Below are 25,211 nucleotides of genomic sequence, written 5' to 3'. Positions count from 1 at the left end.
TATATGGAAGACAGCATTGTGCTAAACTCATTATATCGATGACATTCTGTATCAGAAATTTCTACTTTAACCAAACATATAATCTTTTGTATCACTCTCAAGATCGGCAACACTTCCAGTTCCTGGTAACTACGAGAAGATCAAGTCACACCATATCGGTAAATGCAGTGAATTTGTTTAGTGCTACATGTGATTGCATGAGTTTAATAGCTCCTGTAAAATTCACTTCTTTTACCGTAAGAAACCTGCAAAATATCTTCCATCACTGCACTTTTCGTTACTTGTTCCTTGAGCTTATTTAACTTGTATATCTCTTCACACTGGGCTACGTAAAGTGGATAAATTATAAGAAAAAACTGTTGTACAGTGAAATAGCTTTTCAAATCTACCTGTAGTTTTATTTTTTCATGTGCACCACGAACTTTTTCCTTTTCAAATCAAAGTTCGCGGTCGACTTTCTGCAAACATTCGTCCTGTTTTTTCATTTCTATCTAACAAAGATTTAAAAACATTTCAAATAATTTATGTTTTGAAAGTGACACGATAGCTCCACAAACAAAGATGAATTACCATGTGATGATGTAAGATAGCCTTCAAGCGGTCCAATGACACTAAACACGACCTAATATTGCTTGTGAATCGAGGAATTGGATTGTGCGAATGAAAAGTTCCATGTATGACACAGGTTTTTCATCTTTTTCATTGTTGTCAATGTTACTTCCTTCTTCCTCATTTGACTTACAACACAAAGTTTTGAATGGATCACGTGGTGCATTCAATAAACGTTTGCTGTGAGTTTGACATGATTGGCTAGAAGATTGCTCACGTTGTACCACGTGTGATGGAAGGAATAGTTTATGTGTAACACAAGACTGTTCAATAATGTCGCTTATATTAACACACGAGCAATAAAGCACACATGATTGATTTATTCTTACTGTTTTTTCAACTAACACCCTCCCATGTAAGTCCAACGAAGGATCCTCTCTGATTTCAGCATCACCAATATTGCCACTCTTCCAACCAGTTTCCCTTGAATATTACTACATGAGACTGTGCTACTTCTCTCCAGCGGTTTGCTGACAGCGGAGAGTTTTGCTCATGAAGTTTGTCTACCTTTGTGTCTACTTTTATGTCTACCTTTATATCTACCTTTGTGTTTACCTTTATGTCTACCTTTGTGTCTACATTTATGTCTACCTTTGTGTCTACATTTGTGTATACCTTTATGTCTATTAGAAAGTGTTAAAATAATATCAACTAATCATCGCGAAATGAACATAAGAAAAGGGGATTTTTGCTTTGTGGAATAAAATCTTTCAAGCAAAAAGCAAGCAAAGTGGAGAATAAAACGACACATCTTCGAGGAACACGATCACCATGAACAGTAGCTACAAAGAGGCACAATTCGAAGGATCTCATCCTGTACAAACAGTGAAACAGCCATTTCATTAACTATTTAACCACCGTTCGTTTACTTAATAAAAAATATAACGTTCGAAATTTTATGTACATTTCAATCATACGATCTGATGAGCACTAGTTTAAAGAACATTTGAAATAGACCAGAATTTTTCCCCCCATTGATCTTAACTGGAAACGAGCTATATATTAACAGCGTGAGTTATATTGTATAAACGCACTTAGATAACCAGCACAGAAGACCGCTGGTTGAAAAATGTCGTCTACCTCGTATATTTTACATATGAATCACCAATGAATTACGAGAGTAATGTCAGAAAGTTAAAAGTTAATTTAAGCCAATATCAAAATGAAATACTATCGCAAATTTCCAGCTTGGAAAGTTAATGCGGGGCGTTTGACAAATCAAACTTCTATAATGGAAAACGCAAGAATTTCAACTATCATCGATTGATCGAGATATATTCTTCCTAGTCCATATTTCCATCCCCTGTCACGACATAAAACTTGTGAAGAAGTTTCATCGTGTATCAATTCAGTAGGCTATTGTAGTTACCAGTTCTTTTGCGGCCTTTGCGATATCGTAGGCGCATTGAATCACTTGTTGCGTAAGTTGCGCCATGTCAATAGAGTTCTCTGGTAAAACCGTGTTTTTACATTCAACTTCAAGTCGTACCGTGCTACGATTCATAAGATCCAGCGCTGCTTGAACAGCAATCATTGGAGGATTCTGTTTATAGAGATATACAAAACTTCGTCTAGCAACGATGTTCATTTATATCATGAATATATCCTCTCAATCCACAAATGTCCACTTACATCTTAATGAGGAATTTCCATCATCAAAATTGACAAACTGACACTATGTTTGACACTTACGACAACGTATCCATTGAAAAAAATTTCTACAAACTATAACCTCCACTGACATCTCTATTGACTACATCTGTATTATTGACACCATCTCTATTAACAAAATATTTTTTGACGGCGCCTCTATTTACAACATGTCTATTGACAACATCTCTACTAAAAACATTTTTATTGATAATATCTCTATTGGCAACATTTCTATTACCAACGTCTCTATTGACACAATCTTCATTTACCAATTCACTGTTGACAACATCTCTATACACAATATCTCTATTAATAAAATCTCTATTGACAACATCTCTATTGAAAAATCTCCATTGACAACATTGACTATTGACAAAATCTCTACTGCCTACAATCTTCAATCGGAAAACCCCTTTCAACAAGAGTTTTCCCATATACTCGGATGAGAATGCGCGAGTAAACGCTACCCCCCTGGCAACATTATAACTTCTATGATTATTGTTTATCTTACCTCGGGAAATAATGACGTCATATTCTTGACCGCGAATAAGATATTGTTCGAGCATGGTATAAAACTAAAAAAGTAATTGGAAAAACTAAGATTGAATTTCCAACAGATAATGCCAACACTACTTCCATACCTGTTGTGTTTGCCCGCCTGAGCTGCAAGTAGCAATTCCTGTATGCGTTTCGTTATTTGTTCTGTACATAAAACGACTTCTTCTTTCGTGAGTCGCGGTTGAGACAAGTTTATCAGACTATCTGCTTCAATCATGATCCGTGTGGCTTCCTTTTCTAACTCTTCCTTCGAAAAGTCTAGTAAATATTTAAAAGATATGACTGCCCAAAAATTCTAGTAAAATATTTAAAATATATAACTAACCAAAAATCCTACATACATTAAGGATTACCAACAAACTTTACTAAATTTAACTCAAGTAATTTTTAAACTGGATAGTTGATACATAGCTGAGTTGTTTTTAGAGTAAATGTCTCATAAGTTTCAAACCTTCAGAATCCAATAGTGGTTTTTCTTCTTCTCCTTGAATGGAAGTTTCACTATCTACAGATTTCGGAGGTGTTGTCGGCAGATTATCGTAACACTTCGCTGACGAATCGGAGTCAGCCTTTTCGCGAGGTTTTTCCAGCAAGGCTCTGGGCGATTCGTAACTTTTAATTTCGCTTAGTTCGACCATGTCATCCTCGGAGTCCTCGTCATCTCCAACTTTGCTTTCATGACCCTGATTAAGTGAGACATAATCAACCGAACAGTTACTAAGAGAGATTTCAATGGAGATGTTGTCAATGGAGATGTTGTCAATGGAGATGTTGTCAATGGAGATGTTGTCAATGGAGATGTTGTCAATGGAGATGTTGTCAGTAGAGATGTCGTCAGTAGAGATGTCGTCAGTAGAGTTGTTGTCAATAGAGATGTTGTCAATAGAGATGTTGTCAATAGAGATGTTGTCAATAGAGATGTTGTCAGTAGAGTTGTTGCCAATAAAGATGATTTCAAAAGTCATATGCGTTTCAGAAAAAAAACACTTTTCAAGATGCAGCCGTTCTTTGTTCTACACCTGAATTAAGCACGGGTGCATAAAAAATTATCGTTGTTTTTACAACGACTTTACATAAAGTCGTCGTACTCACGTTAGTTGTGATCATGTCATCACTGACGTGTTGAATTCCAAACATGGAGTGGCGATGTTGTGACGAGAAAACGTCTTGATTTGAAATCTCTTCTTTTAAGGTTTGTACCTAGGGCGATAAAAATGTTGACAAAAATTGCAGAAATAACAGAGATTATTGTGGAGGAAGTCTTCAAAATTCGAAGGTATACTTACTACTGCCTTTAATACATTGACCTCGTTTTGCAAGTCTTCCTTCTCGCGTGATAGCTCATTCACTCTTTCCTAAATAGACAAGATCTTCTATGAAAGCAATGACAAAGCCAGCCCTAACTTTCGCCCTTGCAATACAAACTTCAAAGTAAAATAAATTCATTGATTTTTCCAGCGTATGAGTACAAAAATACATTTGCATAGCTGAAACAAAATATCAGTTTGACTTCTCTATTGCAAGCATGTCTTATATCATTGACAAAGATATGATTACATTTAAGTGTAAGGAAGGAAACAATGGATGCTAGAAAAAACCCATCACCGATCAGTCGTTCAGTTTGACAATAAACAAAGTACAAACATCTCTCACCTGTGACTCGAAAAATGATTTCTGTAATTTCTTGTACTGCGCAATCGGCACGAAGTCCTTATATTCTTCGCTAGGTTTAGGTATTTCCGTCTTAAACGTTCGGGAATCTTTTTTTTCCTGAAAAACGCGAGAATGTCGATAAGGGGGGATTGTCAATGTTGCCCAGACTCGAGCAATGTACCTCAGCAATTTCTGTTTTGCGAACTTCCTCTGCATCGACATCTTTGTCTTTATGTTTCTCCTTGACTGGTTCGGACTCATTGATTGGCTGGAATAATCAAGTGCAAACATGTGTACTTTTTTAACCAATACAACAATAGCAGTGAAAAAGTAGACGATTATTCAGACATTTATACACTAAGCACAACGAGCAAAATTGCAGCTTATTCAAACAGTCATATAGATCACTTTGCATTACCTCGAGTATTCCATCATCGCTAGCGACTTCGTCATAGTCATGGCCGTCTCCCTCCAACTCATTTCCGAGATCATCTAAAGAAAGGCAACAAATGCCAGGAGTCTAGCCTCCAAATAAAACAAGCTACATTGTAACGAGATGCAGCCAGGTCAACACGGATCAGTTCAGAGATTTCGTCATGAAAATTTATAAATGAGAAATGTACAGAAGAGATTTAATTCCCACCTCCCTCCTCCCCTCTCTTGGTAATGTCTGCACAAGACTCAACATCCGTTAATTGACGTTAAGTATATTCGTACCATCATCTAAGAAAAGTTGCGATCCCATTTCTCTCCGCCTTGCATCAATAATTATGTCCAGAACAAGTGTCGAGAATTCCTGGGCGTTAAAAAGGGCGAGTTTCTGTCTTCCTTGGTTTCTTGTAGACGAGTAGCTTGGATTTACAGGTAGAAATGGAACGGCCGTACGATCGTTGACAAGATCGCTATGGTTCTGGGTCGCTATCCAAGCTGAAAGTTCATAAAAAGATGTTCGCTCACTTTGCGCTATTTACATTGCACGCCACGTGATTACTATTAGAAAACGTATTTAAACAGGGGGGAGCGAGATTCATCCTTTGTCGATTGCATGTTGGAATGTTTAAGGAACACGATCCAACCACCGGCAAACAAATACCCTTTTGCAATATACCCATTTTCTATAATTAGGATATTAATATGAAATTTAATTCGTTTCACATTTGCAATCAGATAAAATTAGATGCACCTTTTAAAGTCAGCATGTTTGAATTCGTTTCATTCATTTCGTAAGAAAGACAAAATAACGATACATACTAGCATCAGTTTCTCGCCTGTCAACTTCATCATACACATCAGACGAAAGTTCCTCGAAAAGATGATTACTAAGCTGATATAAAGAAAAAAATGATGGTTGCATGATGAATAAAGGTGTTTGTTGAAAAAAAAACTCCACAAAACAATACCAATTGTAACTTTTGTTTGGCAAGTTTGGCATTTTCTGATAAATCCAGAGAACTATAAAAAAGTAAAAATTACTAAATAGTAAAAGATGACACATAAATGTTGTTATATATAAACACAATATAAATTATTGTAATAATTGACATATATTAATACCTGTTTGCCATGGCAGGAATGAAAAATTTGTGTCCATCTTTGTGATCTAACAGCAAATCATGAACATGACCAATATTGCATATTAACGGTCCAAATACCACAATTGAGCCCACAATCTTACCTGGTTTTCTTCCACACAAGTAATATGTAAGCCTGTCTGTAACTTCACACTGTATGTTAATGAGTCTTTCAACCACTGTCATGTGACCAGCATCCCTTATATACAAAAACATTGATAAAAGAATGAAGAAAACTGTAGAGAGATGAAATAGAATACAGACTAGACAGACATATCCTCTTCTCAAATGAGATCACATTTTCCAGTCAGAGCAATATTAAACATTTTCCATTGTCACGACAAATTTCTTAGGCTTTTACTTTCATTGAAATCACAGACATTGATTATCTTTTAAAAAATGCTCCTACATTCTTATCGAAACAATTTGACGACAGGCTGAATAATTTGATGACTAGAATAGTAGCCAACCTGAAAACTTCAGTCCAGCTAAGCAAACTTCATATTATATTCTATCAATGATTTCCTTTGAAATCTGTTGTTTTCACATAGTAAACATAGTAAAATTACATTGTTGGATTAAACAAGCAAGCTGGCCACACTACTGCTAAAATGCTTATCAAAATGGCATAAAGAAGGAATAATCTTAAGCAAAAAGATTGACCTTGCATTGCCAGCTCGAGATGTGAGGAAGATAATATTCATATATGCATGTTATGATCCCTAAGAACAACTGATTTCAAAGAATTTCGTTTGACAAAACATGCATATATGAGTATCAATTATTATGCTGATGATGCCATTGAAAACCGAACATATCTTCCAGGTTACTCTTACTCACAAGGCATAATCAAGTGGAGCCTTTCCCTCACAGTCAAGTAATGATGGGTCAGCACCATGAACACAGAGCAACTCAACTTGTAGCAGTTGTCCAGAGTTGGCAGCTATATGAAGTGGATAGTTTCCTTTTTCCTAGAGGAATCAAGATTTAATTGATGCATATATGAAAGAGACTGCTGTATGTGTGTGCTTTAATAATTTACCTGAAAGAAATAATTTGGTTGGGCACCCAACGATAAAAGCCTCAAAGAAGTTTCTAAATTACCGGTTCGAACACTTGAATGAAGTTGCTAAAGAAGAAATGAACTTCTTTTCAGAGCTCTTGTGAACAAGCTAGCTTTGAAATACATTTCATACCTGACTAAGGTCGGCTGTAAAGGCTTCATCATCATCACGGCCAGGCATTCGATGGACAAATGAAAGTGTTTGATATTTAGCTCGGATGAAATTTGCTTTTGTGGGTCTACAATTGTAGTATAAGCACTTCATCTAACTTTTCAATATAACAAAAATATTGAGTTCTCACAAAAAATCCAACATACATGACAGTGTCTTTAGGATTTGGTTTGCGTACTCCACTCTTGATTTGGTTAGGATCAAGCAATGAATGTTCCCATATTGAATTTGATCCATTTGCCACAAGCGTATTGACCATCTTTGTAAAAGATTCATCAATTAATTGAAATCATTTTGGAAAACAAAAACTATTTCCTGATATAAAGAATATTTATATTTTGTAATAGTTACAAAGAGGAACTTCCTTTGTCCTTGTAATTTATGAATAGTTGATGCATTTGAGTTATAAACACAACGAAATATTCTAGGAAAACGTTTATTTGAGGAAAGTCTTCCTTTATAATGAATAATTTAGACAATTCAAACAGTGAGCAAAGTATCGCTTGTATCATGGGTTTGTTTACTTTCATTGTCAAAATTTCCGTGTTTAAATTTGTCAAGCGACAGGGAACGATGTTGAATGTAAACGTGCCAAAGAAAAGCTATTTTGATTTCTATTACATTTGATTCACCAGATTCACAACTTAAGTGTCTACGATAAAAAATCTGAGCATAGAAGCGCTCATAGAAGAAGCGCTATAAAATTAAATGAATTATCAAGACACTTGTGATTCAAACAAAATCGAGATTTTGACACCTGATTTCGTCGTGATACTCGTTGAGTGTACAACAGTGTCAATATTCTCAAGACAGAACTACTGTCAACTGATATTAACACAAATAGACAGCGAACGAATTAGCAGTGATAAATATTTACTTTTAACAGAGATGGTGCCCAATTTCCATGTTTTCGATGACGAACTTGACTGATATGTCGACCTAAACTGCGATGTACTCCACAGCAATCATTGCAAATAAAAACCCCACGATTTATCGAGGCCCATGATGGATCTACAAAATTGAAAGAACAGATGAAACACGTACTATTGTACTTTAAACCTAGGCACTAAAAACACATTAACAGAATTTAATGGATACGTACTAAGCGCACTACAATCAGCACAAATGTCGGCCGATTTTCCCCGAGAAGTCATTAGATTTTGCTTTCTAATAGAAGATAGATTTGCCGCACTTCACATTGATATCCTTCTCACCATTTCAATGATCAAGATAGGGTTTTAATGTTAATGAAAACGTACGACTTATTTAGCATCTTTTACTACACTATTCATTTTGAAGGTTGGTCCTCCAATGCGCCTGTGCTTGCGAAGCCAGCAGAAATATTTCAAACGTCATGCGCAATGCGCCAGCTAGAGCATTTTAAGTAAATTTAGATGGAGGGATCAGTCTCACACGTAGTTTGATTGACAAAAACACACCAAAATCGACTTTCTAGAAAACCTTATTATTTTATCTAACAAAATGCAAGTGAAAACACTTCGGTTTTCAGGAATGTCTTGTATTTGGTCTTACAAAGGAGAGAAATAAAAAGATAAATTGTTTCTAGTACGTCACAGTAAAACATGTAATCAATCCATTTTGGTGATGACAGGAAACTAAAGACCGCAGACAAACGCGTGTAAATAATGTCGAAAAGCTTTCATCTACTCATTTATCTTGCTTTTGTTCGAATTAATAATGTAGATGTAAATTACAAAATTTGAGAATGTTCTCAGAACCATAATTAGTAGAACAATACGTCGTCAAGTACAAAACAATTACCATTCCTGTGACATAAGAATTACCTACAAGGCAAAATAGGACTGGATAATAGCCAAAAATATTTTTTAATAGATGTTTATCGCTGAAATTACAAACGGAAGCGATTATGAAACTTGAAGTAGAAGCACCCGTGGAAATAAATAATTTCCTATGTAAACAGAGCACGTCAATCTACACCAGTATTGTTTAGTGGCGGCAAATGCGATAAAAAACTCCTGCATGTAGGTTTTGGACAGCTTTAAGAAAGTGAAATACGTCAAAAAATAACTTCCGGTCAATGAAATTGAAGAGTTAAGTGCTAAGTGTATTGTTCTTGATCAATAACATACTTTTACAGATAAACTTTCTTAAAATCATTGTTCCCAAATGTCGCGTTACACTTGGGACATTTCCTTTGCCGCGTGTCGTAACGTGTTTTTAAACATTCAAAACAGAAAATGTGATAACATTTGGTTAATATGGCGTCTTTTTGCCTTGTGTTGCAGCAAGGACATGTTAATCTTGCTTTGTATTCTTTGATTTCCTCAAGTAAAATCTCATCCGCGGTACCATAGATGTCCATCTTCTTCTGTTTTTCCAGTTTTCGTTTAAAACTCGAGATTTCCTCCTAATGGGAAGAAGCTTTATAAATCAACAGGCAGTATCGTAGATAGATAAATTGCAGCCTAGTTAAGTTACTCCAGCTGAAAAACGTTAAGTATTACAAATATTTAAAATTTACACACAAAACACCATAGAAATCAAGATAACATTCAAAGTTCTACATGAATAAAACGAGCCACCACCACCAGAAAAAATGCTCGTTGACTTTCATAGCGAGTAAATCCCCAATATTATGATACTTTACTCCCAGACTATTTTTCAGCGAAAATGCATAGATATTGGTCTCAAATTTTGAGCGATAGGTCAAATATCTTACAATGATAGCATATTTGGACGAGAGGGCACGTATACCTGCATTCTTCGACTACGAAATATTTCTTCTTCTAGAGATCGAGTCTTTCCCCTTAATGATTTCTCCGCCTACACACACATAACAGTTATAAAGTTTACAAACTGCAAAATTGAAGACACGCCATAAATCAATGTCCCAGATGTATGGTGAACGCCCTTTTTATTGATATTGGAATTTTAATGAAGAGTTTCAAAATAGATTTAGTCAAATTGTAGTCTACTACAAACCGATACAAACCTCTTGCAGCTGTACTTGAAAAGACTCGATGCGTATTTTGAAATCCTGTGCAGTTTGAGCACTTTCGGTGGCCTATAAAAAATTGTTAAAGTCCGGACGCATAAATAAGCGGTTAAAATATTCTACTGCGTAAGCATAGACAAGCACCTTTCTTTTGTGCAAGTCCATGGCTTGCTGTCGAAGAACGAGTTCTTTGTCGATGGAAATCTGAAAAAATATGTCCATCATAAATTAACCACTGGACACGAAACAATAGATGTTTCCACTAGTCAATACCAGCGTTGATTGTAAACTTCTCTCTCGTTCCTCCAACTTCTTGATCACTTGTTCCTGAGCATCTATATGAGAGTTCAATGCTGTGATCTGATCTGCCATCACATCCTTTTCTTCTTTCAACTGCTTTTGAATCTGATCTCCTTTGATACGCTACAATAAGAAACGAATAAACATCAACAGAAACAAAACCAACAACTGCATAAATATCGTTACCCGTTTCAGGTATCGAAAAAACGATTGTTCATGATGATGTTTTCAAAGCATTTTTCAGCGGAGTCTTGTAGAAAAGTTAAAACGAAAATTGGCTTACTTCGGACATTAATTTTAAATTTGCCTCCTCTTTTTCACGTAATTCTTGCAAGACTCGGATATTTTGTTCCTGCATTTCTTCAAAAGCTTGTCCTGTAAACTCCATCTCGGACAAAAGAGCGTCTTCTTCCTAAAACGTTACGATTCAAAAACAAGCTAAGACGGTTGGAATTCTGTAAATGCGTCTGGTGAAGACAGAATGGCGTGAACGTCTGTACGGCTGATTGCAATTTAGTATACACTTGTCTATGGATGAATAAAGTACCACGAGCAGTTTTTAAAACTATTTATAGAATAGCATGCATTTCTCCACGGTTGATTACTCAATACCAGTTCAATGGCTGATTACAGAGTAACATATTATTTTTCTATGACCAATGAGAAGTGATGACTGGACACCAAGCTGTATGTATTCCTTTATGGCAAATTACTGTAACGTGTACTTCATCTATTTGAACAATAAAATATAACTACCTGTTTAGTAGCAGCAATTTTTCTTTGTAACATCTCAATGGTTTCATTCGCAGCCTTGAGACGTTTTATTGTCAGTTCATCCGTTGCTCCCGCTTTATATTTCTCGATTTCTTTTGTTCTTTCATTGAGTTGATGGCGGAGATCCTCTAACTCGTTTTCTTGACGTTTTTCCTTTTCTAAGAGCTAAAAGCAGTATCATTTTGCATACTATCTTTCATTAAAATGATACTATTCTATCACCAACCTAACATAACGTTTCACTTAAATCTATATTCAATCCCTTCATATCCTATGGGATCTACGGTATAACACCTTTTATATCATATCACGCGAAGTCCGTGACGTTCTTAATAGTTCCATCACATGATATTATGTTTAATTATTTCATATATGCATGTATGGGGATCATAAAGAGCTTTTCTACCTCGAACTTTTCGCGATCATCTTTTGACGCGGACTTGTATACATCCAATATGATTTTCATTTCTTGCGCAGTTTCTTGGGAGAGCCTGGTAACAAGTGCATGCATAAAAATGCCATCGACGCAAACGTATCATAAAAAAACTATGAGCTTTTTCCCACAAATTGTTCGCATGGATAACATGAAATTTACACAAGAAGTATAATTATGTTAATTGTGTATAATTGTGTATAATCGATTACTTTTAAAGAAACTTTACTGCATACGACCTCCAGATTTTACTTGATATTTCATATGATCTCAATGCAAAATACTTTATAATATCAATATTTACTTTGTTTTACCTGCGTGGAAATCATTGCATACCGTTGAATAATATGAATTCGTATCTTACTTGAGCTCCGCTTTCAACGTTTTCAATTCGTCGCTTTCTTTAGGCAGTTCTCCATCTTCCTGCAAGTTTTCGCCCTCTGTCTTGACCTCGTCTGCCCCAGTAGGAGTGGTCTCTTTTGTCAAGTCCACTTCCGTCGACTTTTCCTCCGGTTTTTCTACATCTGTTTTCATAGAGTTCTTGCCCGATATTATGCTCTCAAGTTCTGCATGCAACTGAAACGCGTACAAAGACATACATCAGAATGATGAAATCGAAAGGCTTCGAGAATGCTGATAAAGTACGGCATGAAGCAAGGAACACACAATAATTATTACGAAGTAATCTGCCAATAAATTAATCGGTGGTATGATCGCTGTTACGCCATTCAAAAGAAAATGAGGTAGAGAAGATGTACATTCCCCAAGGCCTGGCTAAATATACTTATGGCGTTACGGCCGCGTTATTCTATATACCATAAAAATTAAGTTGTTAGATAATAAAGGTTATTAGTTTAAAGGTTGCGAAAGTCTACGCATACTAAACAAAACAAAGCGTAACACATAAAACGTTTTCAATAACAAACGAAGTTGCTATAGTCAAGCAATCAAAGCCCTATCTGACTTCGTTAAGAAAATTTTTAAAACTTGTAGGAACAGAAGTTTACATTACAACTCTGTTCAAGCAATTCGTGTCATGCATGAAATAAACAATATAACAGTACCCTTTGAGTTTGTTCTTCTTCCTTCGTGAGTTTTGTTTTGAAACGAGCTACTTCCCCTTTCAGTTGTCTGTTGCTGTTCTAAAAACCAATCAATAATTTATCAGAAGAAGTGTTTTACCACGCAGTTTATTGTGCTTTTGATGTTTCCTAACCCGTAAACTTTTAATGATGTAGTCCATTTCTTTGATCATCGGTGCTACATCAGAAAGATGAAACGAAACTAAGTAACGAATAATCAAAACCAAAAATTCAAACTTCCCTTGTCTGAAAAACACAATTCGTAGAGCAAATTAAATGAACGGTCTTTGAATTGTAGGAGAATAAATGTGTATCAGCTCTACCCTAAATTGATGTATCCAATTCATTATTAATGTATGAAGTATGAAGTGTCATAAGGTGATTTGAATCAAACAAAATACGTCTACAATAAGTTTCATCATTTTCTATTGCAAACAATACTAGGGATACAAAGATAGTGCAAACTTTCAAAAAATACTGCCATTGGACAAACAATTTGAATCAATACTGAAATGGTTGGTAAATTTATTTTATTTTTTTGAATTTTATTTCACGTAAAAGAGTACGACTCACGAAATAAACTATAATATGGAAGGATACTGCAATGTTTACATGGAAACTTTGCACTAGAAAATACAAATTCATCTCACCAGTCTGTTCGTTGGTTTTCAAATAGTGTTCGTATTTCATTCGTAGCAGTTCGTAGTCGCGTCGTACTTGCATCAACGCATCCTCAACGCGAGCTATTTCTCAGCTTGAAACTTTTTCTGAACAGCCAAGCTTTCGTTCTAAAAACAAGGAAAAAATACGGGAAGAAACATCTACAAGACAAGTCAAAAGACAAGACAATCGAACATATGGATTTCGTAAAACAAATGTTTCGTGAAAATTTACCTCCAGTTGCTCCAACTGAAGAATGTGCTGTGTTCGGCTGTTGTTGGCAATCCTCCGAATCTCTTCGATTTGCTGTCGGACCTAGATTGCAACAGTATATTTCATTGTTGTGGTATGCAGTAAAATCACGTATCACAAAATATTTAGCATACCAGATTAAGTTCATTGAAGATGACAGAGTATTGCGACTGTAAAGTCCTGTAAGGTACAGACTGAAGAACAGCTGATTCAGGAATTTGGGATGCTTCCATTTTGTATTTCTCGATTTCCTCCAAAGATAGCTTGTGGTTTTCCGTCAGTTTTTCCAATTCTGCTAAGCGTTGCTCCGCAAGCAATTTTTGTTCTTCGTAATCAGACTGCATCTTGATTGCCTGATAAAAATAAACCATACCAAAATTTTCTACGAGGAATGAAAAGGCGATGTACCAAATGAAGTCTTTGCACGTGTTTAAGGAAATAGAGATGTTTGGGGAGGGGGGGGTGGGCATTCAAAAGCAGATCACAAAAAGAAAGATATAGCAGCAATGAGAAGATTTCCTCCTATGATGAAGATTTCGTGATGACTCGTGACGATAGGTATGTTTAATAAAGATCGTTACGTATTATGAACGTAAAGAGGATGTATAGATCTTGGTTTGAAGATGCACAGGCTGTAAATCCATAAATATATTTCTGTATCCGATATCTACAAGCAACGAGTGGAGATTGAAGAAAGGTTGATTTAGGAGCATGCCTGTAGCTACTTAACTGTAGCTACACTATAGTAACGAAGTATTCTTAAGACGCCGGTGAAAAGATTGAGAGTAGTTGAATTCCTGACTTCAAGTTTTGGGGAGATAACTTTCCCGAAGTTTTTTTAAGCCGCGGGTGAAAAGATTGAGAGTAGTTGAATTGCTGACTTCAAGTTTTGGGGGGAGATAACTTTCCCGAAGTTTTTAAGCCGCCGGGTGAAAAGATTGAGACTAGTTGAATTGCTGACTTCAAGTTTTGGGGGGAGATAACTTTCCCGAAGTTTTTTTAAGCCGCGGGTGAAAAGATTGAGAGTAGTTGAATTGCTAACTTCAAGTTTTAGAGGAAGATAACTTTCCCGATATATTTGACGTATAGTTCAACAAACTTCACATCATACATGATCGTGTTACCTCGCCAGCATTAACAGCTTGTTCACCCTTGAAAACTCTTTCACTTGTTACCCCAACGGGAAGGCTCTTGCACTGTTTCTCCACTTCAGTCAAACGTTTTATGAGTTTTTCGACGCGATGATTTCGTTTCTGAAGATCGTACTCCGCCTCCTGTAGGCTAGTGTTCTTCTCCGACAGCTCGTTTTGAGTGATGGCGTACTTATCGCGAAGTTCCGCAAACTAAAGGTAAAACAAACAAAAAAGAAATGAAATCCGCGTTATGGAAGACGATTCGTGCACCGTTTGTTCAAGTCCTTTTCGCTAAAAACAATCTGGACCAGTAAACTAGCAATCCAGATTGGAAGCAATTGAGATGAACTGCTATCTATGAGAGCCAATGACAAACCTCCAAGGAGTTCGTTGTTTGTTGCTGCTGAAGCGATGATACTAAATTGCGAAGATTTTCATTCTCTCTTACCAAACCATTCATCGAATCTTTAGTAACTTCTTCCACCGAATCCTCTAATTAAACAAGATGAGATTATTTTAATATATTTGGTCTTTGATCACAATTGATGCTGCCAATCATTGCTCTCAGCTTCCCCTTTCCCTGCTTCCAAGTCCATATTAGTCAACAGCAAAAAGAGCATTCTTTCTGATACATACCAAGTAGCACATTACCTTCATTAAGTTTTGTGATTAATTCTTTATTATTCTTATTGGCATTTGTGATAAGCTCAAGAAGTTTAGCAATGATGTCTCTTGAAGCGGATATCTTTTTTGTCAACTCATCTTCTCTCTCAGCTGGTGTAACTTGCTTTAGATGGTTGATGAATGATATACTGGTCATATCATCTAGAACTGACGTAAAAAAAATTTGTGTATGGTGATCAGTAATACCCAGGGTGAATTGGTCACCAGTCAGGCTATGGTAACGAGTCAATCAATCATTATTAGTCAATCAATGATTAGTAATCAGTTAATGTTCATTAACTTAATTATGATCATTCAATTAATAGTCGAAAATTGACCTATAATAACAACCAGTCAATCTGTAATAACCAATCAACTAATGATTATCAATAAGATCATGGCAACAGGTTAATCCAAACATTATGATCACAAACAAACTGTACCTAAATCCTTATTTTCATCATTGCTAGGTTGCTCAAACCTTTTCACTAACAATCTTGTCTCTTCTTCCATCTAGAACGTCAATTCGAGGAATAAATCAAATATAACACTGTAAAATTTTATGTTGAAGTCCTTAAAAGATAATTTTACGACACTTTCATCACTGAAGACTGGTGAAAATTAATAGTAATGAAACACATAAAAACACGTCTAATGGTATCAACATATCTATTCCATGGATGTGTGATAATGACATATCCCATAGCTTCTCCTTTTTGTTGAATTTTATAAAATTCATTTGATTAGAATTGGATCAAAAGCTGAAACAAGTAAGCTTTGAGTTGGTTGGATAATGGACACCGTAGATAACTTTACAACCAAGGACCACACAGTGAGGAAGGGGAGCATGCCCCCCCTTTTTTTTCCAAGGACAAGCATATCATTGGGTAACATTTAGCACTCCACACATAGAGATGCAATATACTGCTCCCTCCCAGATTTTGAATGGGCTTGATATTCCCAGACTGGGTTTCAGATGAGTTCAATATTGAAATGCCAAAGTCAGTTCTTATTCAAAACAAAACTCAAAACACTAAATCATTCTTGCATGAAACATTTTTCATACTATCTACCTGATTCCATGCACGATGAATCACAGACAACAACTCGGTGTTGTCCCTCTCTCTCTTTTTAAACTCTTCAATCTGAATTTTAAAGCTTTCCTCTTCCATTTTTATTTCCTCGAGCTTTTCGCTGAGTTTTTTGTTTTGAAATTTCAACACCTGAACATCCATTTCTTCCTGTAAACAATTAAATGAAATACTCATAGGATAGTAAAATTCAGCGAATACAAACATTGAACAATAAGAATCAGAAACATTGGAACATAATCAAAAACCTCTGTAGAAACTGGACCAATGTTTACAGGTGGTATGGCAACAAAAGATTTCTTGTTTGACGGTTCTCCAGAACTGCCATCTTCGTCTTCCTCGTCACTCTTTGCTCTTTTCATGATTGTTTTCGATCAAAAGCCAGTAATCTCGTATTTTTATAGGTACACTGAAAGCTTTATTGTATTACCAGGTATGAATATTCTTGGTAATTTCGCGTTTTTTATTCGTAAATATACTAGTATATCATAGGAACCGTTGCACTTGAAAACACATGAGAAAGGCGACCATATTGAAAATGGCGTAAGGTTAGGAAACTGGGTTGGAGAAATACGGCATTACAAGATTACAAGATTACAAGATTACAAGATTACAACAGGGATATATCATCTGTTCAATGGGATATATACTATATATACTAATGACTCATATTGTTTATTTTTATGCAAGTTGCCAACTAATACATTAATAATAATTCACATTTAAAAAACGAAACAGCTCTTTCATTCTAATTTCTGTATGGGTTCATCCCAGACAACAACGTTCGTTAGATTTTAAAGATTTTTTAGTTCAGCAACTACCAACACATAAATAGTGCAAAGTTCTCATTGAACACAACTTCATCTTGTAAAACTTGAATTTCTCGTGATACTGCTGAATTTCTCGTGTACACGGTATGAGGCCATTTCATATTTACAGTAATGACGTGTACAAACAGTTCTGTTATCACCATGTCAAACTGGAAAACCTTCGCAACTTCACATTTTATAGCTTCGACAATTAAATGCTAAAAACGTAAAAGATGGACTATGATGATGAATCTAATGCAAAAACATTGGGTTGGCACATCAATGCAAAGAGTGTTGATGATTTCGTTTCAAAATTGGAGGAAAAACTGGGCGAGAAGTTACATGATCATGACAGACTTGAACATGAAACACGTAAAGACAGACGTGCTATTTTCAGTCAATGTTTTGAAGAAATAATTCGCCACAGCCGCTGCTTTGGGCCACTGCTTTCAGCAATAAAACTGGAGTACGAAACTTGCATTAGAGCTGTATTGGAAAGCCAGAACTCTGAAGACTTCATTCGAAGGAATGTGAAAAATTACATGTACGGCTTAGAAACGATTAAGAACTACCAAAAGAGGATCGAAGAATTGGCAAAAAAGATACAAACTCTTGTAGATGAAAACGCAAGGCTTCGAGTTCACTCTCAAAAGGGTATGCCTGGACGAAGAAGAGAAGATTCTGAGCAAATACTTCATGATCTCCGTAAATCAATTGCGACCATTCGTGGTCGTGATTTTCAACAAAATTTATTTACAAAGAACGAATGTTTTGGGAAATTTCGTGTTAAAATTCTGCAACGATATACCAGTAGAGAGCAAACTGATGTGATTTTTTTGAAACAGGAATGGGAACGCTTACGTAAAGAGGTTCAAGAACTTGTAAAGTTTTTTGACAAACGCTTTAGACTCAGAAAAACCAAAGATAAATTGATAGAGAAACTCATGGAAAAAGAAAAACTGAAACACGATTTAAAAATACAAGGTAACTGAATATATCTTGCTAGGCTACATAGATCCTTTTCCTTTTTCAATCCACGTAAAACAGTTACGTTTTGTATGTAGTACAATATTTAGTGGAGTATATAGCATAGTATGTAGAATAGTATATTATGCAGCGCTTGTTGAAACAGGTGATATGTTGAAAGAAAAACTCTTGAAACTTGAGGAAAAAGTAAAAGAGGAAAGAAGGAAACGAGATTTGGAAAGGACAAAAAAACCAACAACTATATTACAGCTAATTCTTCTTGCGTTGAAACATAGTGAGGCTGAAAGCGATATTATTGAAGGACTTGAAGGTAAGAGCAGTCTTTTTGCAAGCTATCGAACTCGACTTAAGAGTTTAAGCCGTGTGTAATTATACTAAAAAAACGCCACGAGATCAATTTTAAATCATTGCATTAGACAAACTAATGAAAGAATCGTGCGAGAAAGAAATGCAAGGTGAGCAAGAACAAGATGAAATGGTGGAACATATGGAGAAATTTGAAGAACTGTTCACCCAGCGTCGTTACGAAGAAGCAGCAGCAGTTGCAGCAAGCTCGCCCCAGGACATTTTACGCACTGCTCAGACATTTGAACGTTTTAAGCAACAAAACCCACTTCTTGGTGAGATGAGCCCTCTTCTCCACTACTGCGAGGCTATTATTACAAACAGTGAAAATACAGGACAAAAGGGACTTTCTGCGTCCGAATCAATTGATGCCATAGTCAGAGCGTTGTCGGAAAAAAGACAGGACCTTGTCATGCAATGGTTTACACAAAATAAACTTAAATATTCGGACACGTTAGGTGATTGTATCTTACAGTTTTGTAAATGCAAGCGTGTTTGTAAATGTGGTTGCCATATAATGGCGGAAATCGTATATCGACACGCCAAGGCTCATGAAAAGGTGGTTTCTTCTCTATGTCGCCAGGGACGGTTGCACATGGCCGCAAGTCATGCTAGAAATGTGGCAAAGTTCAATAAGACAGATTTCATGAGGATTCTCGAGGCATATCCGAGTTACCGACTGGCTGAAATCTTCCTACTTACTGGTGATGGGTATTTATCGTCGCCATTAAATCGTGAAGAATGCATAACGTCATTGGTTCGTGCTTGTCGACCAAGTGAAGCCGTGAGGTTGCTTCACACTGCGGATGACCGAATTCAATGCACTAAGGTCTTGTCATTCATTTTCCCCGAGCACGAAAAAGAATGGTACGAGTTTTATAAAGAACTTGGGGAGTTTGGTCGTGAATCCGCAGCACTAGATATGCTAACTGCCTGGGTTTTATCTTCTGTATTTACTAAAGCAATGATTGTTTCAAAACTTCAATAAATAAACAGCACATGAATACATTTGTTCATTGACCGACTTCAGTCTGTAACATACCACAACATTGAAAAAGTATATTTGTGTAAGTACCATTAGGCTGAAGATTTTCTATGATAAAAACACCACTATATTGATGTTCAGTAGTTTAAGTAAAATTACGTTGAACACGTTCAAAGGTAAAAGTAGCTATCGATACATTGAGGATGTTCATTAGGTTGAAATGATTAAATAACTTAGCTACAGCAGAGAATTACCAGCTAAAAAGATACGTGTCCAAGCTCATTCGGAAATAAAAGTTTTTTTTCACATGAGATCAGGTGGTCTAACTGTCATGAAGAGCTTAACTGAAATCAAATCAAACGAACAAGACAACACAAATACAACAACAACACAAACACAACAACAATGAACCTTTGGTAGCTGTCAATTGTTCACAAGCGATGACCACATAACCCGACTTTGGATGTAAATAAAAATTAAAATTTGGATTAAATTACACGTAAAGACTCTTTCCCTCGCGCTCCATTGTGAGAATTAAACTAAACCGAAGATCAGGGCGAGGGCTTTAATCTCTTCCATATCGACACGACGTTGCTATCGGCAACTGCGATGACATAGTCCATATCCGAGCTAGAGCACACGTGATTAAAAGTCTTTACAGTGCTATTGGGACAACTCAACTTCTAACGATAAAAAAAAGAAAAAATGCTCACATGCTTAGTCATAGGAACGGAATCACACAAATGAGCAAAATGACAAACCAAGCAATCAATGAAATGAAAATACTGTCTTTTACTAGTTATGATGTGATTATGAAATCCTAATCAGTGTGTGCGAGTGAGCTTTTGGAATACTATGGTCGGTTGCACGAAGCTTGGATAGCGTTATCCATTGGATAGCAAGTTTTTTTAAACTTTTACAAAACCTTTTAAAAAGCAAAAAGTATAAGATTCGAACTAAACAATCACTGAAATAAAACACTGTTTCGAAGATTACGAAACTTCTTTGTCGTAAGAAAAATTCTGACAACTTTTTTACAACTTTGAAAATTTATCCAATGGATAACGCCATCCAGGCTTCGTGCAACCGGCCCCAGGCGTTTATCTCGGTAAATATATCACTGTGAAGATAGTAGAAAATCACAACATCCACAAACGTACCTGAGTTTCCTTAACTTCCTCAAGTTTCTTTCCTTGTCTCGATTCGCACAAACATCTATTCACGTCGTACATCCACACTTGCCCAAGATCGTCGCCGGCAATAAATATATCACAATCTATTATAACAAATCAACTGTGCAACTACTTCACGAATGTCTACATAAAATGCAATGAACACAAGACACAAGCTTACCGGGACGGAAGTTGAACTTGAGAAACGGAATGTCGGTTGTTTTCCATGGAAGACGAAAAGAAGGAGAGGCGTCGTTCTGAAATATGCATTGCAATAGTATCGCCAAGAGAAGTACGTTTATTGATATCGTTTATTTTAGGTAATTTTTCGTTGCATACATACGTACATGTTCAGAAGTGAAAACTACATGAAAAAGCTTTCTTACAAAATGGATGGTAACAAGAAGACGAGTTTGAGCAGTTTGAGCAATTACGCATCAACTTTTTTATTTTAGAGGGCGACATTTTATGAGTTGGGGCGTTTATGGCATATGGTAACGATACTTTTATAATAGTAACGATACAATAGTACCACTAAAATGACGTGAATATGCTCACGTGTGAAAGGCTTGTTTTACCACAGAGCAATTGGTGTATCCTATAGTTTATTTCTAACATGATATTCAGAGTTCCGAGAGATCAATGGTCAAAAGGCTAGCGATAATCAACAATAAAAACACACACTCGTTGCATCGTTACAGTTGGACGAAATAATGGATGTTTCTAGTCTCTTAACTAAGCAACTTTCCTACGATTTGACTTCATTCGAATAACAAATTACGTAGATTACCTTTTGGAAACTTGATTCAGAATAGTACAACATAATCATCGGTTCTTTAATTCGTTTTGTAGCTACGCAAAAAAACACATTAAATGTTTCCACGAGAAAGAATAATAATTCTTCAAACAAATCTCTAAATTGCATTAAAGTTGACAAAACGGAAATCATGCATTTTGGAACACCCGCGTAAAGTTTACACTACCAGTCATCTCTTGAATTTCTGCCACTACTCGTAATAGAATATCGAATATCGCAAAGACTCCATGGAAACTTTGCACTAAAAAATGAAGCCTTACCAATCACGTGATCACTCAAACATTTAACGCAATCCAGTGGAACTTTCTTTTTTCCAGGGAAATTCAATTCGTAAAGAGGAGTTTCGCTGAAACATAAGAAGTACATTCAGTCTGAATAATTAGCCTTAGTGAAAAATTACACTGTTCCTCCACATAAATATAGTCCACTGCATCTTTTACCTTTTGTTATTAGCACAAGCAGCAATTGACCATACTATACATCCTTTGTCACCTCCACCGACTAATACTTCGCCATGGCGTGGTATTGTAAGCGATCGTAAGATACCGTAGCATTTTAATTTCATGAGAATACTGAAAACGTACGATGTCGCTAGGTTCTTGTGGCTGTATTACAACGAAATTTTACATACGTATACATACTTTGCTTTTGGATTGGTTGCGGTGGATGTTGAGAAACCCAGTTCACTTAAGACTATCTGATTGTCATCGCCAGCACCTGTGTGTAAATAAAATAAACTTGATCCATGAAACTGAAATACAATCTATGTCTGAAGCACAATACAATTTATCAGGAGGTGACCTGATGTTGTGTGCTAAGGTCTAGTGTCTCTATCAGGAGTGATCGGGTGTTGAATTCCATACACAAGCATTTGATTGTCTATAACACAAGCAATGATGTTGAAACAAGAGTTTACCCATTGTATGTGATACACACAGTGGAAAACCCAAGTTTTGGGGGTTCTGCTTTGTATAATTCATGACCTTATCATTCATTCATTTCTTTTCCTTGTATTTGCAGTGAGTAAACACACTTGCAAAGCACGACCAAATTTTTGTGTGTGAGATACGTATGCCATTGGGTGCATACGTAGATAATCAGAATCAAAAGCCATTCATGAAAGAGAAGAAAAACAATATGAACTGATAAGAAACAAACTCACTGAATAACCATGTTGGTTCTGTTGGGTGAAAGTGTAGACTTTGTATTGCACCATCGTGTGCCTCGATGCTATCATAACAAACTAAATCCTCAGGTTGCATAATCTTAATTTCACACAGCTTTCCGCCAACAGCAAGAGCCGTTCTGTACTGTACACCGAAAGCTTCCTTCACTGGAACTACTGTCCATGCAAGACAGTAAAACACATCTCCTGGTTGCTTGTACTTTTGGTGACTTCTCCAGTTTTACATTCAATAAAGCAAACAGCATCACCTCCACAAGTTGCACAAAGGGTGGTTGTTTTTCCTACACAACAAGAATTATATTAGTTTGATACACATATAACTTTGAAACACCATGTTAGAATAGCTTGCGGTTGCTCATGCCATTAGTTTGTAGCATTAGTTTGAATGTATGTTAAAAGTACATAGTTTAAAAATATTGTCCTTCATTGTTTTCAACTGGCCATTTATCCCTACTTCATCTTATGCATGCATGCAGACATGATTATTTCAAATGGTAACCAGAAAGATAGCAAAACACAGAGCTATACATTTTACCTGGACTGTTGGCATCAGGCTGAAACTCACAAGCCCAGACCTGCGTGTGCCTATCATTTGGATCGTTATTCAAAGAATGAGTTTGCAAGAGTTGGGAAAGAAGATATTCTGACTGTGCAAAGTTTATTCCAGTCCTCTGAAAATGTCCATAAATAAACATAATCATTCCTTTAAAGCAAATGAACACATCGTCCGATTAAAAACACAAAGACTATTCATTCACCTTTGATTTGAACTGAGGTTTATAGTTCTGTGATTGAAAGATAGCATCCTCTGAGTCTAAACAAAAAATATGCGACCATAATGTTATAAATTGTTCTGAGCTGGATGATCGAGATATGAATTTTCTCTACCTTGTGACATCTTAACAACCTTGGAAGGCCTAATATCCAACATTTGGTCATTTCTTCTTTTCAAAGCATGTTCTTTCCAAGAAGTGTCAACTGAAGTCAATAAACTCAAAGAATTAGGATGCTTCAATCAAACCACAGTTTCTGTATTTGAGGAGCAATGCATTCAATCACCTTATATTCCCTATATTTTTTAAGAGCTGGAGGTCCCATTACAACATCTGTCTGGAATAGAGACATTTAAGACTAAAGAACAACAGTGAACAATGTGTATGAAGTGCATCCATGCTTTCAAAAAACAAACCTGTAATGAATGGATAAACATGTTGAAAATCTCCTCTTTATAGTTCTCACTTTCTGATTTAATGTAAGCATTCTCAAACTGAGTGTTCCAATGCTCAGATACCTCAAATGGAAATTGTTTTATGAAAGCCTTGTGAATGTGTATTTTACTATAACATTGTTTTATTATTTATTTGCTTCAAGTCAAGAAAATTGGGATTTTTCTACTAAACACTAGAGAAAGGAAAGTCACCTTGGTTGCTAAGTCGCCATCAAGTTTATTCACAGCTTCTCGCATTACTGATACATCCATGTTATCTAAGACTTTCAATTTTGGCAACATTGAGACAAGTTTATATCGATCAACCACTTCAAGGGAGACATTATTCGAAACATCAACCATCTCCAAGTTAGGAAACAAAGCAAAGTCATCAACTGTTGTTAAATTATTAGATGCACAATTGAGTTCTTTCAACAATCCCAATGTGATGCCATGAAAGCCTAAACTAGATATCTTGTTATTTGAAATATCAAGTTCACGTAAATTGGTCAGTTTTTTCAGAACAGCCTCATTCACAGATGCCAAATTTACTCCAGGCAAACTATGACAAAAAAAATACATTTATGATGTAATTAAATAAATCTGTAGAAAGAGATATATTGACATTTACACAATTGGTAAGACAAATGACTGAAATCAAGGAATGCAAAGGCAGCGGTGGAAACTTTAAGTAATTTTCAAATGTTTATAACCAGTGTACTCATACTTACATTAAATGAATGAGATAATAGCCATCTTTTTGTATGTATTTGTTCTATTATACGACTCACGCACCTGAGTTTATAGATTTCCTTTAGAGAATTACAGCTTGTAATTTCACATAATTCGAGCTCTCCTATATCAGATTTTCCCACGGTTTGACCCATTTTTTAAGAATTGACTTCGTGGCATTTCCTTGTGTTGTAAGTGCTGTTCTTCGACATCTTTATTACAAAGTTACACGTGCTTCTATTTCACATTTTCCACCATTTCTTCCACCATTGTATCGTTCATTTTTCTCAACACCACGCCAAAATTTCGCTATTTTCACCGGATTGA

General features: G+C 36.0%; 3 protein-coding genes across 3 annotated transcripts; all 3 read right to left on the bottom strand.

The window, feature by feature from the left end:
- Positions 1-1,451: 1,451 nt before the first annotated feature.
- On the bottom strand, positions 1,452-8,580 carry LOC124434548 (ARF GTPase-activating protein GIT2-like). Its single transcript, XM_046984432.1, has 20 exons — positions 8,382-8,580; positions 8,157-8,290; positions 7,426-7,538; positions 7,241-7,346; positions 7,087-7,173; positions 6,885-7,015; positions 6,149-6,243; positions 6,028-6,073; positions 5,874-5,925; positions 5,725-5,797; positions 5,191-5,400; positions 4,892-4,965; positions 4,655-4,741; positions 4,474-4,590; positions 4,107-4,175; positions 3,913-4,020; positions 3,272-3,503; positions 2,904-3,078; positions 2,774-2,837; positions 1,452-2,152 (listed from the first exon to the last, which is right to left on the bottom strand). The coding sequence occupies exons 1-20, from the start codon at positions 8,431-8,433 to the stop codon at positions 1,958-1,960; spliced, it is 2,220 nt and encodes a 739-aa protein (XP_046840388.1). The 5' UTR covers positions 8,434-8,580; the 3' UTR covers positions 1,452-1,957.
- Positions 8,581-9,344: 764 nt separating this feature from the next.
- LOC124434731 (E3 ubiquitin-protein ligase BRE1A-like) lies at positions 9,345-17,189 on the bottom strand. Its single transcript, XM_046984630.1, is given in 21 exon segments — positions 9,345-9,668; positions 10,016-10,084; positions 10,254-10,325; positions 10,401-10,460; positions 10,530-10,679; positions 10,840-10,968; positions 11,313-11,495; positions 11,737-11,821; positions 12,128-12,339; positions 12,828-12,905; positions 12,980-13,023; positions 13,496-13,595; positions 13,598-13,633; positions 13,740-13,820; positions 13,892-14,110; positions 14,882-15,100; positions 15,267-15,382; positions 15,542-15,721; positions 15,997-16,066; positions 16,627-16,794; positions 16,893-17,189. Coding segments are annotated over 21 exon segments (2,661 nt in total). The 5' UTR covers positions 17,007-17,189; the 3' UTR covers positions 9,345-9,392.
- A 2,635-nt stretch (positions 17,190-19,824) lies between these two features.
- LOC124435227 (leucine-rich repeat and WD repeat-containing protein 1-like) lies at positions 19,825-25,205 on the bottom strand. Its single transcript, XM_046985169.1, is given in 16 exon segments — positions 19,825-20,453; positions 20,931-21,046; positions 21,124-21,199; positions 21,733-21,794; positions 22,020-22,105; positions 22,200-22,331; positions 22,401-22,476; positions 22,922-23,152; positions 23,155-23,226; positions 23,481-23,616; positions 23,704-23,759; positions 23,834-23,954; positions 24,005-24,055; positions 24,135-24,236; positions 24,366-24,714; positions 24,948-25,205. Coding segments are annotated over 16 exon segments (1,890 nt in total). The 5' UTR covers positions 25,040-25,205; the 3' UTR covers positions 19,825-20,321.
- Positions 25,206-25,211: the final 6 nt, after the last annotated feature.

Source organism: Xenia sp. Carnegie-2017, unplaced genomic scaffold (genome assembly GCF_021976095.1).
Source record: "Xenia sp. Carnegie-2017 unplaced genomic scaffold, XeniaSp_v1 HiC_scaffold_14, whole genome shotgun sequence".
Lineage (NCBI taxonomy): Eukaryota > Metazoa > Cnidaria > Anthozoa > Malacalcyonacea > Xeniidae > Xenia > Xenia sp. Carnegie-2017.
Note: the sequence above shows the minus strand (reverse complement) of the source record. Positions and strands in the feature narration are given on the sequence as shown.

What these genes read in the sequence shown, in the direction of transcription:
- LOC124434548 (XM_046984432.1), bottom strand. Translation starts at nt 8,433, where the DNA reads ATGACTTCTCGGGGAAAATCGGCCGACATTTGTGCTGATTGTAGTGCG. An exon ending in GCAACTTTTCTTAGATGATG is followed by an intron (nt 4,966 to 5,190) that starts GTACGAATATAC and finishes GCCTTTCTTTAG; the next exon opens with ATGATCTCGGAAATGAGTTG. An exon ending in AATCATTTTTCGAGTCACAG is followed by an intron (nt 4,176 to 4,473) that starts GTGAGAGATGTT and finishes TTGTCTATTTAG; the next exon opens with GAAAGAGTGAATGAGCTATC.